Here is a 17,890-nt window from a genome sequence, read left to right on the forward strand (position 1 = left end):
AGTCTTTAAAACAAATTAGTGCTTTCCTCTATAATCCTTTATCCTTTGTGTGATTGGAAATGGATCTATACTAATTAGTGCTTTGCTAGAACTGACTTCACAGTGTAAACATCAAGCTCCCATCTTTTATATTCATTCCAAACAAGATCATGACCTTGTGAACCGAAAACAGCAAAAGAGTGTCTAATATTTCCAATTTCACAATTTAAATGGTCAAGTCCAGTGACCTCACAGCACTTGACCCTAGCCTTTTCCACAAATAATTCTAACAAGCCCATGCGATTGCTTGTAGTTTGTTAACTGATCCTATATCCACTGATAATGGCTAAGCAAGCAAAGATTTTCACCATCAGTTTGCATCATTCACACAGAGAAACTCAGCTAACTGACTAAAAAATGAACCATTGCACAATGCTGGTGCATTTTACATGTATCATTACAGACAAACCTGCTAAAAAACATGCAATTGTTTCTGCAATTACACAAGTTGGCTCCAAACAATTTGCTACTTAGTTCATGCAACAATCAGAGTCATCTAAAACATGGAATGTGGAAAGGAAATAACTGGAAGTGTGAATAATTTACAGACAGAGTCTGAAGGTCTAGCCCACAAAGTAACAACTACTGGATTAGGTATTTTAGGAAGAAGGATGTGTATTTCTCAACAATGACAGAAAAGTGAACTTGTGCCATTTCAAAGGTTGATGTTTAAATAATGTTCTTCTTTTGTACCAGCTTTTCATATAACAGAACATATGATGAAACTCATGCATTGCCACAGCGAGAGGCCTAATTATTTGATACAAGGAAGCATTTACACGAAATTGCTAAAAGGAAGTCAGTAAGCCCCAATAAAAGAAGGGAAGAAGAAGGATGAGGTTACTGTGGCAGCAAGCAACCAGGACCTAGGATTTCAATATCTAAATGCAATTATATCATGTAATTAATGTGCTAAGCTACTTGGTAGATTCATAACACTATTCTAGTACATGTATTCAGTAAGCTTATTAAATAGATTGAGGGTAATCCAAAACAACAATTACTGCATAATCCAAAACAGCAGCTGTGTGGGAATATAAAAAGGATATGGTGTAAATTATAAATAAGAAGGAATCGCAGAAAATAAAATCTTCAATTAATAAAATTTATTACTAGCCATTTCATCAATTCTTGAACTGTTAAAACATAAAACCAGCACAACAATCATCAGTTCATCTTGATAAGGTAAATGCGCTTACTATTTGATCATAGGCATCTATTCCTTCACTGTCTAACAGTAAGAGATTGTACTGAGTTCCATCAAGGTCAGTTCTCTAATGTGGCAGTTCCTTTTGTACATGGCCGATGAGTGGATGCTACTTGAAATCCACTGCTCCTGCCAAGAAGATACAATACACAATTCCACCTCTTAGTTAATAACTGACACATGAGGTCAGTTGCAGAAATGGAATGTCATAACAATTAACTCTAAAATAAGCTTCAACAAACAAAATTCCAGTAGACATTCATTGATAAATCTACTAGTGTACATCTTAGGTAAAGGAATTGTGCATAACATCTTAAACCCATCCAGTTATAACACTTGCTAGTCTTTTAAAACAAATCCAAGTTAAACTATGAAAAACAGAAAGGATATCCAAGTTAAACTATTAATTTTTAATATTTTTTTGGCACTTGTCTTCTCATCACAATTTTCTTCTTCTAAGATCTAACCTGAAAAATTTCAATCTTAAACATGATTCATTTTGAAATTTTAAAATAACTAGCATTTAATTTATAACAAGGAACCAACTTATGGTTTCCAAAAACATAATGACTAACTTATAAAATCATAAAAAATGCATAGACTAAATTATAATTAACTGTAATTAACAATGGTAGCAGATGCAGAAAATGGTAACAGTTTGTATAAAAACAGTAAATGACATGTAGAAAAATTGCATGAACAAAGGAAGCTGGATGCATTAAATGATATTCCATGTAAATGACATGTAGTATAAGAGCACAAGACCTCAAAAGGACAAAGCATTAAGGAGACCATATTAAATAATAGTAAGAACGCAACACACCGTTTTCATGCCAAGAAGCACCCAAAGGCTGATTAATTATTGAGGAAGATAACTTGATGCCACGCTTAAAAACCTAAGCCATCATATTGAACAAAGTCATGTCAGGACCCAGAAATTAAAAAAAAAAAGCCAAATAACAAAGCAAGCATTAGGTACTGTAACAAAATGAGCAAATATTACAGATTTTTATCCAAAATTCAATAGCTGAAGCATACATATAGATGAGTCATATAGCCAGTTCCAAACTCCCTATTATCTCTAGAATGCCTTTGAGTTGAAAAAAATAAAATAAAAAAAATTGTTAAATTAAGAAAATTTTTAAAAACAGAGAAAGAATATTAAAAAAATAAATGAAATTAAATAGTGAAATTACTATATTTCATGTACTAAAAAATCATGTCCCATTTCTTACATTGTTTCTCTAACTTTTTTAAATTCTCAATGTGACTATCATATTAAAAGCCTGCCACCTAAACCATTTGGTGATCAATAACGTTTCCAAATCATGCATGCTGACCTCAAGACAGGACAATCAAATGAAAACAGCAACATATATAGCTAATGTGGGAAATTAACTGATCACCATGCAAGGAGGAGGCAACCATGAATTCTAACCTCTTTCACTACACAATTCTGCTACTTATATATATAACAAGTAAAACAGCAAGAAAAAAAAATAATGAATGAAGAAACAAAAATGAAAAAGCAATCTTATTAACGAAACACAACATCAACAAGCAAGTTTCCTTATATATATATAAGCATATGAATACATTCAAAACACCTAGGTGTCTGCACACAGGAGGACAAAAAGACTTGCAGACATCAAAGAACACCCAGCATCAATAATACTAATTGTTAAAAATTAAATTGGGGGTTTTGATAAATTTTTAATTAAACATGCATAATTCCCATCAATCACTCTCTTCCAGACACAAGAATTGCCAGCATTCAATTTATGAACCGTAACCCTAAAAATTAATTTGGGGGTTTTCATAAATTTTCACTTAAACGTGCATAATTAGGATATAAATCATGGTAAAAACATTTCATAAACCTTATATTTTCGAATTAATAGCCTAAAACCATTATTCACAGTATCGGGAAAAAAAATTCTTACCTGTGTTCTTCAGTTACAGGTGAGGGAGATGGATCAACACGACAGAATAACACCTGAGATTGGAAAAGCTAGGTTAGAACTGTTTAGTGTAACTTAAATTGAAACAAAGAAAACAAAAACCATAAATTAATTACCTGAGCTATCGAAGAAAACAATGCAAAACCTAACCCGTTTACAGAGAAGGGGTAAAACAGGATGTTCGATGGTGATGATGATGGATTTGGTGCGATGTTGCCATGGGTCTCTGTTTTTGTTGGTTTGCAGAGAAATATTGAAACTGTTAAGATGAAGGAGAAGAAGATGAAGAAAAAAATAGGGTTGCTGAAGACGAGTGCGAAGATGATGAACAGTTTCGGGTAAAGGAAGATGAAATCGATGAAGAGAGGGTGATTGTTGAACAGTTAGGAATCGATGTTATTGGGGACGAAGAAGGATACTGGAAGAGTGGCAGTGAATTAATTTTCAGCGTAAATGGTTGTTGGATCTGTATTTCGGTGTGGGGGGAGAGAGTGAAAATAAACGGTTCAGATTTTATGCAATCAACGGTCTACATAATTTTAGTTTTATATTAACATTTTATTTTTATTTTTTCAATTAGCAACGGAATATCCGTTGCTAAGTTCAACGTAAATTTTGCAACGGATTATCCGTTGCTAAAGTCCGTTGCTGATATTAAAAAAATAATATATGTCTCATCCGTTGCAAATCCGTTACTGAATTTAGCAACGGAATTATCCGTTGCTAAATTCAGATGCAAATACCCCCTGTTTTTAGTAGTGGCTCAACTCATGACATCAATCAAATGAGGAGCTATCAATTCAAATATATATATATTAGTTCATATTAAGAATTTAGATTCAGTAATTGATCATTTTTTTATCGTAACAAAAATAATAATCAACATATATTATTAAGAAGTATGATCCAATTCATATTAACAACTCAAATATTTATACTATTTCTCATGCATATGGAAAATTATCAACTTACCTGATTCAAAAGTGAACAAAACTCGAAAGCAGATACCGAAAGAAAGCTTATTGATGTGCTCTAGGTAGAATATCATGATTATCTAAATGCAAAGGAGACATATTCAAAAAATACTCGAAAAGAACGTACAATCTGTTTAATATACTTAACTAAAGGTCTATTTCATAACCCTATATATTTTTGAACTAAACTAGTCATTTTTCCCCAAAATTAAAAAATTAAACGGTTTTCTTGAAATTTAATTCATAAAAAAACAAATAATAAGACTTGATAATAATTAACCAAATAACCCTCAATTATTTATCAAACCAATCTGAAAAGACTGATATTACAGCTAGGGACCAATCTAGAATTTAGCAGATTTTTAGGGGTCAAATTGGAGGACCAAACTGAAAATATCATAAATTCATAACTATACTGAAAGTTTGCCCATAATTCATCCTCAATACTGTCCAGAATCTATAATTATGCTAGAATTTTTATTAAAATTTTAGCAGTCAAATTGTATTTTTCTCAAATTAAAGGACCAAACTGAAAATGTCATAAATTCATAACTATACTGGAATCTTGCCCATAATTCATCCTCAATTCTGTCTAGAATCTCTAATTATGCTCCAGAGACCATTTTATAAATTTTCAAAGTTTGGGGACTAAACTGTAATTTTCACAAATTAAGAGGCCAAATTGAAATTTCATCATCTTCAACCTCAAACCCAAATTTTTCCATAGATCCTTACTGATTTACCAAAATCACTAACTCAAATTCATCATTTAAACATACCACAATTCAAAATCATCATCTCTATCTAAAATCTTTCAAAATCAACTAAATAACTCATTACCCATAACAATTAACTCATAATATTCAAATCAATTCATCAATCAACCCAAAACAAAATCTTCAAAACCCTAATTTTCAACAAAACAGTAAATCAAATAAAAAAAATACATTTATACACATCAAAACATAAATATTACATTTTAAACTTATTTTCTCTAACTCTATTCTCCTTCATTTATCTTTCTCTCCTTCCTCTTCTTTTTCTTCTTTCCCTTTTCTTCTCTCCTGCCAGTTTTCACTCTCAAATTTCAGATCCCTCTTTTTTTTTTTTTTTCTATTTATACTTAGCAAGATTTTATTCAATTACCAAAATACTTTTTATTCATTTATATTTACTTTTAAACCTTCAAACGCTTTGTTGCCTGGAACTTTGAATATTGGGAAATCTGGCATTTCTTCCATTCCAAGCAAGCTAATGACTAAGGGAAAGCATCTTTCTGCAATTTCTATTTCCATTGAACACCATAATCTCTTGGCAGCAGGATGGATGAAAAAATAAATCATCTGTATCAATGCTCTCCTCATGACTACTTGGAACACCTTGCTTAAGACATCAGGAGATCAAGATATTTAATATGAAATTCAACACAAGCTGATGATCCCAGTTCTTTGCCAAAAGCAAATAGTAACAGCAAAGTCATTAGCCGAATTGCTCCTCGGCAACATCACTGTCATGATAATTGCATATGTTCGATCTAACAGTAGAATCAATGGTTGAAACAGTATAATGTACGTAAACATGTTGAATAGTTAGTGTGAATAAATAAAGCAGGTGATTCATGAAAGTGACATAAAATTTGTATGGGCAGTGGGAGTAATAATTACATATTGAACAAATAAAGCCCCTTTACATGGTGGTTCTCAGGAGACGGTGGAAGTAATAATTGCATATTGGACAATGAAAGCACAAAAGAATTTGCATGGTGCTTTCCAGAAAATAGAGTGATAATTGCATATAGGACAGAGAAAGCAAAGGGATTTGCCCTATTGTTTTATTTCTTTAGAGTAAACGGGTAATTATGTAGTCCTCCTTCATGTTAATCAATTAATTGCCTGTGCTTTCCTTCACGAGATCAGCTGTTACTGACAGACTAAAAATAAGTTTGCAGTACTGATTAAATTAAAACAACAAAATAGGATTGTTCCTTTTTTATGCTGATATAGGAAATGCGTAATTTTCCCAAGTAGAGTTTCCTAAGTAGCATATGTTTATCCATGCTAGCAGCTGACCCGAGTAGTACTGTTATTTCTGGCCAAGTGATTTTCTTTGGAGTTTCGATCTTCATTAATTGTTCTGGCTTTTTATTTTAAAAAGTACATAACACTGTTGTTTTAGCATCTAACAGTAGACTCAAGGATTTGAAGCAGTGTAATGTGAACACGTTGAATAGTTAGTGTGAATAAATAAAGCAGAAAGTGGCATAAAGTTTGCATAGAGGCCAAAGAAAGCACAGGCAGAAAGTGACATAAAGTTTTAGCTTCCTGCCAATTTCGATCTATTGCAATGACTTTAATAGCTAGTCTTCCACTAAGAGAGATCTCTCTCAGTATACCATTGATTTCCTAATTTTCCTCACCAAATTTCTTAAACCTTTCTCATGATCTGAGCTTCCTTTTCTGATTGAATTGAATCATCTCGTTTTGAGTTCTTCATCTGTATCTTTCTTGCTTGAAAGGTAAATCCTACTTTCTTTTCTTGTTTTCTACCACTAATTTTGTTTCAAATAAGATTTTCCCATTTGGTTGTAGAATAAATAAGTAGGATTGTAGATTGATCAATCAAGTAGAGCTTAATTGTATATCTGTTGCTTGATCTATTTTAGAACTCAAAACTCATATTTAGCTTTGTTTTTACATGTTCATATTGCCATCAACTTAAACTATTTATCTTGAAAACAGCTGCTCTCAAGGTTTCTTTTGTCTGTTGAGTGCCTCTTGTCAGCTTGACAGGTGACTAGTTTGACTACTCTTTCTCATATTCTTGTGCTTACATTTTCAGATCAGCTTTCCCAGAGTTTCAACATTGGGGTGCGTCCAAACGTTTCCTCACTCAGCAATTAGCTTCAGATTCTCTTGTTAAAATTCTTTCGAATCCAGGTAAAGTATTTATATGTCACGACCCGAATCTTCTTCATTTTGTTGCTGTTTTTGTTTTTGACAAGTAACTATAGTTTGAATCTTTTTAAGTAAAACACAAGTTGTACAACTTTTATTGAGAAACTTTGGATTTTGTATCATCAATAGTTTCCAAATATAAATAAATTGATCTTTCTTAGTTTTTATAAATAAATTGCCTTATGGAGTTCATACCAAATTCATTTTTTTTTCTTTTTATATTCTTTGCTGTTTTTAACTTATTATTTTAGTTTCAACCTTTCCTTTTCCGATCGGTATTACTTACATTAATTTTATTCAATGTTTTGACTCTGTTTTTATATATAGGGCAAAATGGTTCAATCAAACGACCCATTTTGGCAACATGTTGAGGAGATGAAGTGCATGTATTGCGGGCGTCAATTTGCTAAGGATACTTCCATTTCAAGGATCAAATGGCATTTATCAGGAGAGAAAGGGAATGGTGTTGCAATTTGTAGAGAAGTGCCTAAACAAGTTCAGGAAGCAGCTTTTCAAGCTATGCGTGGTGGCAACAAAAGACATAAAAGCATAGCAAGTTCAAGCAATGTTAATGATAATGCCATTTCCACCAATCCACAAGAACAAAACAATGAAGTCGACAATTTGGCAGGAGATGCAGGAAGGACACAAGCACCAGATACAATGGGTCAAGCACTTGAATTAAGTTGGGTTGAGATCAATGAAATGTTAATGGAGGATGATATAGAGAATGGGACTGGAGGAGTAGTGCAGCCTGGTGGAGGAGCTAGCTCTTCTGGAGGGCTTACAGGCAACACAAATGAGACTCCAGGAGATCCATTACCTACTAGCTCTACAAAGCTAGTGGGTCGAGCATTTGAACAGAATACAAATCTGATATGGTCTTGGTTGAAGGATGATGAAGTCTCAACCATTGGCATTTACGGAATGGGAGGAGTCGGTAAAACAGCAATGCTGCAACATATTCATAATGAGCTTCTAGAAAGACGAGACATTTCTCATTGTGTTTACTGGGTGACTGTGTCTCAAAATTTCAACATTAAAAGATTGCAAACTTGTATTGCTAAATGTCTTGGCTTCAATCTTTCAAGTGAAGATGACGAACTGCATAGAGCTCGCAAATTGTTAAAAGAACTAAGGAAGAAACAAAAATGGATTCTCATTTTAGATGATTTGTGGAACACTTTTAATCTACACGAAGTAGGAATTCCTGAGCTAGTCGATCTGAAAGGTTGCAAGCTAATTATGACAAGTCGATCTGAAAGGGTTTGTCAATGGATGGATAGACGAAGTGAAATCAAAGTGAAGCCACTTTCGGAGAATGAAGCTTGGGATTTGTTCAAGGAGAAACTTGGACGTGACATATCACTTACTCCAAAAGTGGAACGAATTGCAGTAGATATTGCAAGGGAATGTGATGGTTTGCCATTGGGTATTATTACAATAGCAGGAAGCTTGAGGAGGGTGGATGACCTACATGAGTGGAGGAATACATTGAAAAAATTGAAAGAATCAAAATGTAAGGACATGGAAGATAAGGTATTCCGGTTGTTGAGGTTTAGTTATGACCAGTTACATGATTTAGCAGCACTACAACAGTGTCTCTTATTCTGTGCATTATTTCCTGAAGATCATAAGATTGGAAGGAAGGGGTTGATAGATAATTTGATCGATGAGGGGATAATTGAAAGAATGGAGAGCAGGCAAGAAGCAGTTGACGAGGGCCACTCGATGCTTAATAGACTTGAAAGTGTCTGCTTATTGGAAAGCGCAAAGAAAGGGTATGGTGGTTATAGTTATGTGAAGATGCATGACTTGATTAGAGACATGGCCATCCAAACACTGCAAGAAAACTCTCAATGCATGGTTAAAGCTGGTGCACGATTAAGCGAATTGCCGGATGCAGAGGAGTGGACAGAGAATCTTACTAGAGTTTCACTGATGCAGAACCAGATTGAAGAAATTCCTTCCACGCATTCACCGAGGTGTCCCAGCCTTTCAACTCTACTGTTACGCTACAATTCAGAGTTGCAATTTATAGCAGATTCATTTTTTGAGCAGTTGCATGGGCTCAAGGTTCTTGATCTGTCTTATACAGGTATCACAAAACTACCTGATTCTGTCTCTGAATTGGTGAGTCTCACTGCATTACTGCTCATTGATTGTAAGATGTTAAGGCATGTACCGTCATTAGAAAAGCTCAGGGCACTGAAGAGGTTAGATCTCTCTGGTACTTGGGCACTTGAAAAGATGCCTCAAGGCATGGAATGTCTATGCAACCTGAGGTATCTTAGAATGAATGGATGTGGTGAAAAGGAGTTTCCTAGTGGGTTGTTACCTAAGCTCTCTCACCTGCAAGTCTTTGTATTGGAGGATTGGATTCCTTTTGGTACCAAAGATAATAGAAGAGAACAACCTGTTCTGATAACAGTTAATGGTAAGGAAGTGGGATGCTTGAGGAAGTTGGAAAGTTTGGAATGCCATTTTGAAGGTTACTCAGACTACGTGGAGTATCTCAACTCTCGGGATGAAACCAAATCACTAAGCAGATACAAAATTCGCGTAGGACTACTACTGTATACGTCTTCTTATGGTTGTTATAATGGATGCAGAAGGAAAACAATTGTTTGGGGTAACTTGAGTATCGACAGAGATGGAGATTTTCAGGTCATGTTCCCAAAGGACATTCAACAACTGACCATTCATAATAATGATGATGCAACAAGTTTATGCGATTTTTGGTCTCTAATAAAGAATGCAACTGAACTGGAGGCTATCAAGATTAGTGATTGCAGTAGCATGGAGAGCTTGTTTTCATCTTCTTGGTTCTGCTCTGCTCCACCACTGGAGAGCCTGGTTTCATCTTCTTGGTTCTGCTCTGCTCCACCACCATCTCCATCTTATAGTGGAATATTTTTTGGTCTTAAAGAGTTTAGTTGTTATGAATGTAAGAGCATGAAGAAGTTGTTCCCTCTTGTCTTGCTGCCAAGCCTCGTAAACCTGGAACGCATTATAGTTGGTATCTGTGAGAAAATGGAGGAGATAATAAGTGGAACAAGATCAGATGAAGAAGGGGTTATGGGTGAAGAAAGCAGCACCGATCTCAAACTCCCCAAGTTAAGATCTCTGCAATTGACGGGATTACCAGAACTGAAAAGCATTTGCAGTGCAAAACTGATTTGCGATTCTCTCGAATACATTCAAGTAAGGAATTGTGAGAAGCTGAGGACGATGGGAATTTGTCTTCCGTTGCTTGATAATGGCGAGCCATCTCCTCCCCCTTCTCTCAGAGAAATCGATGCAACGCGAAAATGGTGGGAGTCAGTAGTGGAGTGGGAGCATCCTAACGCGAAGGATGTCCTTCGTCCCTTTGTAAGTTTTGAGGTATGATATGAGTCTGCCCTTAATATAATATAATAAAATATTGAATTAAGTTCAGGTGCTTACTGGTTTTATACTTTGATTATATAAATATAATAAAATATCGAATTAAGTTTAGGTGTTTGGAAATGGTTATGCAGGCTACGGAGCTACTTCGGAAATTGGCTCAGGCTCAGGCTCTGCAGGCTCAGTTGAAGAAGAAGATTAATAAAGTATCGAATTAATTTTGCTGCTGCTACTTCCGTTTCGAGGATCAAATGGCATTTGTCTCAAGTCAGGGGGCGTGGTGTTACAATTTGTAGTAAAGTGCCTGAAGACGTTCAAGAAGCAGCTTTACAAGTCCTTTTTTATATGAAGCTGTGTGTGTAGGTTAGCAAAATTACTACCAAATCCTTTTTTATATGAAGGTTGTTGGTGTTTTTAGAAGGGTGAAATAATTATTTTATTGTTATAATCTACAATAAATTGTGTCTTTGTATACATTATGAGCTTTTTTTTTTTTTTTTTTTTTGTAATTCTGTTAATTGTGTCTTGGTGTACTTTAGGCTCAAAATTAGGTGTGAATCAAATGAATCATCATATTTTGAAAGTCACCGTGGAGCCCCTTCCCTATTTTCTTTATTAAATGTTTTTTCTTTCTTTTGTTAGACGTGATTTCGAAACAATTCATTAGACAATTACTACTAATTAGTCCTTTTTTTTTTTCCATTGTGATTACAACAAAATTTTAGTAGAGTTTTGTATGTATTTACAATATTTCAAGCTATTATAGTTCAAAATAAATATAATCCAATCTAAATTCTAACAATTCAATGCAGAACATTTGTTAATACCTTTACCCGTGGATTCATACTTATATATATATATATATATATATATATATATAGAATTGCATTCATTAGACAATTACTACCAAGACCCTCTTTTTGGTTGTGACATTATATATATAGAACTCATTCCCAGGATGAATAAAATTTCAAAGTTTGATAATGAGCTAAAAAATAATACATTATCTTTTCCTTGCATTACTTGTAATCAGTCCAAAAAACTCAAATTACAACCCTAAAGCGTAAAGCATGGTGGTAATTGGGCTGAGAGAGCGGTGCCTAAGAGTCAGTAGTGGAGTGGGAGCATCCTAACGCCTTCGTTTCTTTGTACTTTTTAAATAGAGGATGAGTGACGCAGTGCTCTTAATATAATATTAAATTAAGAGTAAGCATTGTGGTTTTAATTGGATTAAGCTTAAGCTATGTGTCAACAATCTTATGAATAGTAATTGTGTTTCAATCTTATTAAATTACCAACCATTTTATCCACTTCTTTTAATTTAATCCTTTTTTTTTCAATCTTATATGGGCTCATTAAATTTAAAGTAATTGTGTTTTAATTCAGTGAGTCTACATTAAAATGCAAGCGCATGAATAGTGTTTTGGTTCTGCCACAAGCGTATTGAATTTCCTATAATAATTAGAATATAATATATAGTTTTAACCCGCATTTTACCACTTAAGTAAACACCATTTAACAATAATATAAACTATTTGCAATTAATAAAAGGGACTGGGTCCATTTGGTCCCAGGAAAGAGCCCCAATAAGAAAACAATAAAAGCCCAGGCCCATAAACATTTGACCCAGGGAAGATCTACAGTGACACAGTGGTTGATAAACAACCACATTATTAACACAGTTGAAAGTTACGGTAATTCGTATGCCATAGCCATTATAACAATCAATGAATATAGCATGTCACCGAAGCAAAAATCCTTTTCTTTTTAATGAATTTTGACCATTTTTATGCCCGAGGTTGATTTAAAAAAAAAAATATCAGTGATCTGATATTTGGTATTATGATGTTGATAAAGTATTTTTTATATATTAAAATAATATATTATTTATTTTTAAAATTTATTTTTATATATTAATACGATCTAAAAAATATAATAAAAATTAATTTTAAAAAATTGATTTTTTTACAAAAATCGCCAAACATGCTATTTTGTGAAGCAAGTTTGAGTTCGTACTTAGAGGTTTCTTTTTCTCTATCCTTTCTCTACACACACTTAACTTCTAAACAATGCATTTGAAAAACTTAAAAATCAGAGAATATTAACCTTCAGATGATTAATTAAATGTAAACTTAAATACGAGCTGAAATTCCATGATCTTCCCATTTTCTCTGATTAATTTTATCAGTGGCAAAAAGGGTGCATGAAGTCCCCATAATTACAGCTTAATGCACGTGAAGCTGGTCCCCGTAGCCTCTCTCTTTTCTCTGATATTACTCAATATTATGCTTAATGTCATCTCTCTTCAGTGTTTTCTCCTCAATGCATTGACAGGAAAGGTGCCTGCAGAACTTGCCAAGTTGGTCAACCTGACAGATATGTAAGCAGACACTTTTTCTTTTTTTGTGCGTCTCTTAATTGAATCACAGGTCTACGAACCAAAAAACGATAAAAAAAAAACAGATATGCAATCAGCCTCTCTTACCACAGGAAATGTTGCTGATTTTGATGCCAAAAAGTCTCACATATTAACTCTTAACATGCCCGGATTGTTTCGATCTTTCAATCTTCAATGCTGATAATTCAACCATGCACATGGATCAAATTCAGTGGAAATAATGTTATTGCAATTCTTCAAATATTGTTTTTCACGTGTATGTTCTTCATCTTTTTATCAAAATTTTATGCTCAACAATAATACTTTCAGTAAACTCTTGAGTTTGTATTTCTTTGACACCTTTTAGGAGGATGAATGATGATAATTTATCAGGGAAATTACCTGCTTTTTTCAGTAAGTGAACACAGGTTCAGAATATCTGTACCTTCTAGCATTGTTTCCTTGACCAGACTAAGGAAGTGATTAGTAACCAAACAGAATATCTGAATTCTGTTTTTATGTACATGTAATATGCTTATGATACCATGCTTTTATGCTCTATGATACTTGAAGGAGGATCAGTGACTTAACAGGAAGAGGGTCTTATTACCCACCACTGAGTAATATGGAATCCATAAAACATTGTGAGTTGGAGTTCTTCTAATCTTATGTCCTTTTCAGCTAATGCTCTTGACCTTTGATTTGTACAATGATTTTAAAAATGCAGGGTTTTGAGGAACTGCTTAATATTTGGATAGGCCCCAGACTATGTTGGGGAGCTGGAAAAACTGAAATGTTTGTAAGTGGTTCCATCCAGAGGCTCCCTAATGATTCCCTTTCAAAGCAATCATTGTCAATATGATTATCATTTGCTTTCTTAAGAAATGTTCTTGAGAGTTTCCATGATGTTTTGTGTACCACTAAACATTATGAGATGAAATTCTGTGAAATGGCTTGTTCTCAAGGACTCCAATTACTCTTCAATGGCCTTGGAAAGGGCCAGATAGGCTCTCTCTCACAGGCTCATCATTGTCTTACAGCGCAATCATACAAGATTTTCTGTTTGAATCAATTTTATCTTAGAAAACGATTTGATTGTCTTTAAGCTTTCAGTTGAAAGTGCAATTAAGAGCTACGGAAAACCCCTTTTAATTTGTCGACGTACTTGACAGGAAACAAGTTCACTAGATCTGTTCCTCAATGGCTTCTGAAAAGAAACAAGAATGTGCATGTCGATTTCCGCCAGATTTATTTTCAACTTGGAGTTCTGCTGCAACCCAAAGAATTCCTGTTTCAAATGTGCAAGAGGTCAAATGTTCTCCATAAAATTGCTTAGGTTTTATATGTAGAACAGAAAACAAAGAAAACAGAGCAAATTATTAATTCTTAGCCATGAGTTTGAGGATGGAACTTTTCATTGTTGAAGGAAACCAATTAAAGCTTGTGTACAATTGCCTGTCCCGTGCTCTATTTGTTGAGTTTATTTCTTCCATTCATCAGAAGCATTTCTTTTTGAGTTATTGCTTTGGAAATTGTCAGTAAGAGCAACACAAACTACAGGCCAAAGGAGGAGTTTGTTTACTGTTGGGTTGGTTGTCATTAATGTGCAACAACCATTGACAATTGCAGCAGCTGCAGCTGGAGTTGCACCAACCATGTGCACTCATCCAAGATGTCAAAGGTTGGCAGCCACCATTGTTGAAGAAGAGCTGGAGGAGCTGCCATGGATGCCTATAAATAGAGGCATACATTAGAGAGCAAGATGAGAGAGTTAAGAGAGAGTGTGTAGAGCCAAAGATGTGAGAAATGTAGGAGAGAATGGGCTGCCAAGGCAGCCAGCAGTAGCTGTCATTGCAGCACTAAGAAGAGAGAAATAGAGTGAGGTTGAGAGTTGCCAAAGAGGGGATGATTCCTCCTTCTCTATTGTTGTAAATCTTGTACTCTCCCTATATAATGTAATGGCTTCTCCCGTGGATGTAGGCGGTTTGCCGAACCACGTTAAATATTGTGTCTGTGTGCTTAGCCTCCAATGGGCAAATATCAGAACATCACCGGTCGGAATTCCCTACAATTGCCTGATGAACGGCACAAAGGAACAGTTGAGTTCCGTATGTTCAAGGATCTGATGGAGTGGTGATTTCTCCAAAGAAGTTAGATTCGGTGACTGTAATTTCTCGAAGGGAGAATTAATGAAGACCCTGATAATGGAAGAGAAATACAGCAAGGGGATAAAGATTGGCACCCTATTTTGACTTGGATAAATGTTGTGACAGGATGAGCTGCTGTCAAACATAAAAGCAAAGAATAGGGAGAAATCTGGAGAACCGAAATTGCACGAGAGCACACGGAGATTGTGCAGGAGTACCCGAAGGATCCAACGAGGTACTGTAATGAGACGATAGGTGCAAGGAGAAGAAGAGTTCCCAGATGAAGCTCAGAGATTATAGTTGAAGAGATTATAGTTGAAGACTGTGAGAAGATGGAGGAGATAATAGGTGGAACAAGACCAGATGAAGAGGGGGTTATGGGTGAAGAAACCAGCAGCAGCAATATCGAATTCAAACTGCCAAAGTTAAGAAATATGAAATTGAGACGATTACCAGAACTGAAAAGCATTTGTAGTGCAAAATTGATTTGCGATTCTATCGAAGTAATTGAAGTAGAAAATTGCGAGAAGATAGAGGAGATAATAAGTGGAACAAGATCAGATGAAGAAGGGGTTAAGGGTGAAGAAAGCAGTAGCAGCGAATTCAAACTCCCAAAGTTGAAATTGTTGGTATTGACGGGATTACCAGGACTGAAAAGCATTTGTAGTGCAAAATTGATTTGCGATTCTATCGAAAGAATTGAAGTAAGAAATTGCGAGAAGATAGAGGAGATAATAAGTGGAACAAGATCAGATGAAGAAGGGGTTATGGGTGAAGAAAGCAGTAGCAGCGAATTCAAACTCCCAAAGTTGAAATTGTTGGTATTGACGGGATTACCAGAACTGAAAAGCATTTGTAGTGCAAAACTGATTTGCGATTCTCTCGAAGTAATTGGAGTAAGAAAATGTGAGAAGCTGAGGAGGTTGCCAATTTGTCTTCCGTTGCTTGAAAATGGCCAGCCATCTCCTCCCCCTTCTCTTAAATACATCAAGGTAGATTCAGAAGAATGGTGGGAGTCAGTAGTGGAGTGGGAGCATCCTAACGCTAAGGATGTCCTTCGTCCCTTTGTAAGGTTTTAGATTTTAAATTAAGAGTAAGCATTGTTGTTTTAATTGGATTAAGCTTAAGCTATGTGTCTACTTAATGACTGATTTGTTTATTATATGAATAGGTTTGTCATCCGTCCCTTTATGGAGTTTTCATTCGTAAGCATTCATGTGAAACTCTTGTAATTAAAAGTAGCTCGCTCATATTAAAATCAAATTTGTAGTCAATCAAGACTTTTTTTTTTCTTCTCTATCAAAATCTGACCACTCTTTTTCCTCTCTGGAATTAGAAATCTAAAACTAAAAAAAATAAAGTTTTAGACTAAAATTGTATTTTCAAAAATTTAAGGGATTGAATATTTATAACTTGAAAAGCATGAGGACCAAAATGAACTTTTCATGCTAATCTTTAAATTACCACCCATTTTATCCACTTCTTTTAATTTGATTCTTTTTCTTTCAATCTTATATGGGCTCAACAAATTTAAAGTAATTGTGTTTAAATTTAGTGAGTACATTTCCTATAACAGTGGAAGCGCATGTATAGTGTTTTGGTTCTGCTTTGTATATGCGACGACGCATTGAATTTACTATAATAATTAGAGTCATTGCAATTTGCAAGCAACTTTATGTTTTTTTGATCTAAAGGAATAGACTGAACCATATTCACCTATTCCTCAGAAAAAAATGTGTCGAATTGTCAAGAACACCAGAATGTTCTTCTGCCTTTGGTGTCGTCTGCACTTGATGAATTGAAATACCAAATGACTTGATGAATTGAAATACCAAATGCATAAAGAATGAGAAATTTTACGATTTTACAATCTATTTTTACAATTTAAATTTATATTATATTTTTCATATCATACAAAAAATATATTTTTAACAACTTTGATTACGTTCAAAAGAGGACGCCGTCATCTTCTCAATGGTATTACACATGCCTACGACAAATGTGTGGTTTGGCCTCTACCGCATCTTTTATCTTCTCCTCCTTATTTTGTCTATCTTCTCATTACAAAAATGAAAAATTGTACTTTTATTTGGTTTTTGTATTTAATTTATTTTTTATATTTTTAATTGCTATATATTTTATTTTATTTTAAAAAAATTTTCTTCAATTTCATATCTATCATTCTTTTAATTGCTATTTTTTAATTATTTTTCTAATTAAATTTGGTTTTCAATTTAATTTTTTGGCATTTGATTTCAAAATATTTTTATATCAAATTTAGTCATTATTCTTTTTATTATTATTATTTTGTTTTGAAGCCTTTTATTTTGTATTTTTTTTCAAATTCATCCCTCATTATTTTGTTGATTTATAATTTTGTTTTTTTATTTTTTAGAGTTTGTCTTCTATGTGGTTGGTCCCTAGCTCGTGAGCTTTTTTTATTGTATTTTTTTAAAAATTTATCTCTCACTATTTTGTTGAATCTGATCTAGATCTTAGGCTTATTTTTTTAAAATTGAATTTTTTTTCTCTTTCATCTTTATATATTTTTAATTTATTAGAGGTTAGTTTTCATACCTTTATTTTCAACTTTTTTTTATGTCTAATTATCTTAATTTTATGCTCATGATTATGAATTTAATATGTTGACAGTAGCGAAATAGATGAAAAAGATTTAACTTAGAATGTGAAAAATCTTAAATATTACGGTGCAATAATATTGTACTATCAAACAAGTGAAATGAGACTATTCAACACTTCAAGAGCATCAAACATCAAGGAAGATCGGTGTAGTCTTAACTAAAATAAACTTTTTAGATAATTGACAAAAATTAATATTTTTTA

General features: G+C 33.9%; 2 protein-coding genes across 3 annotated transcripts in view; both read left to right on the forward strand.

Moving 5' to 3' along the window:
* Positions 1-11,109, forward strand: part of LOC7458875 (probable disease resistance protein At4g27220) — a 64,790-nt gene extending 53,681 nt beyond the window's left edge. Inside the window, exons 1-4 of one of the 2 annotated variants that reach the window (XM_024592332.2) lie at positions 6,474-6,696; positions 7,020-7,117; positions 7,463-10,519; positions 10,657-11,109. In XM_024592332.2, the coding sequence (XP_024448100.2) occupies positions 7,469-10,519; positions 10,657-10,740 (3,135 nt within the window). In that variant the 5' untranslated portion in view covers positions 6,474-6,696; positions 7,020-7,117; positions 7,463-7,468 and the 3' untranslated portion in view covers positions 10,741-11,109. Of the gene's footprint in view, positions 1-6,473; positions 6,697-7,019; positions 7,118-7,462; positions 10,520-10,656 lie in introns of those variants that run through there. The other variant, XM_024592325.2, reaches the window with a different exon arrangement.
* Positions 11,110-14,991: 3,882 nt separating this feature from the next.
* LOC127904828 (putative disease resistance protein At4g10780) lies at positions 14,992-16,336 on the forward strand. The gene has a single exon (XM_052449790.1). The coding sequence runs from the start codon at positions 15,379-15,381 to the stop codon at positions 16,123-16,125; it is 747 nt and encodes a 248-aa protein (XP_052305750.1). The 5' UTR covers positions 14,992-15,378; the 3' UTR covers positions 16,126-16,336.
* The last annotated feature ends 1,554 nt before the right edge of the window (positions 16,337-17,890 follow it).

Source organism: Populus trichocarpa, unplaced genomic scaffold (genome assembly GCF_000002775.5).
Source record: "Populus trichocarpa isolate Nisqually-1 unplaced genomic scaffold, P.trichocarpa_v4.1 scaffold_25, whole genome shotgun sequence".
Classification (NCBI taxonomy): domain Eukaryota; kingdom Viridiplantae; phylum Streptophyta; class Magnoliopsida; order Malpighiales; family Salicaceae; genus Populus; species Populus trichocarpa.

Coding starts and splice junctions, on each gene's coding strand:
- LOC127904828 (XM_052449790.1), top strand. CDS start 15,379: ATGGAGGAGATAATAGGTGGAACAAGACCAGATGAAGAGGGGGTTATG.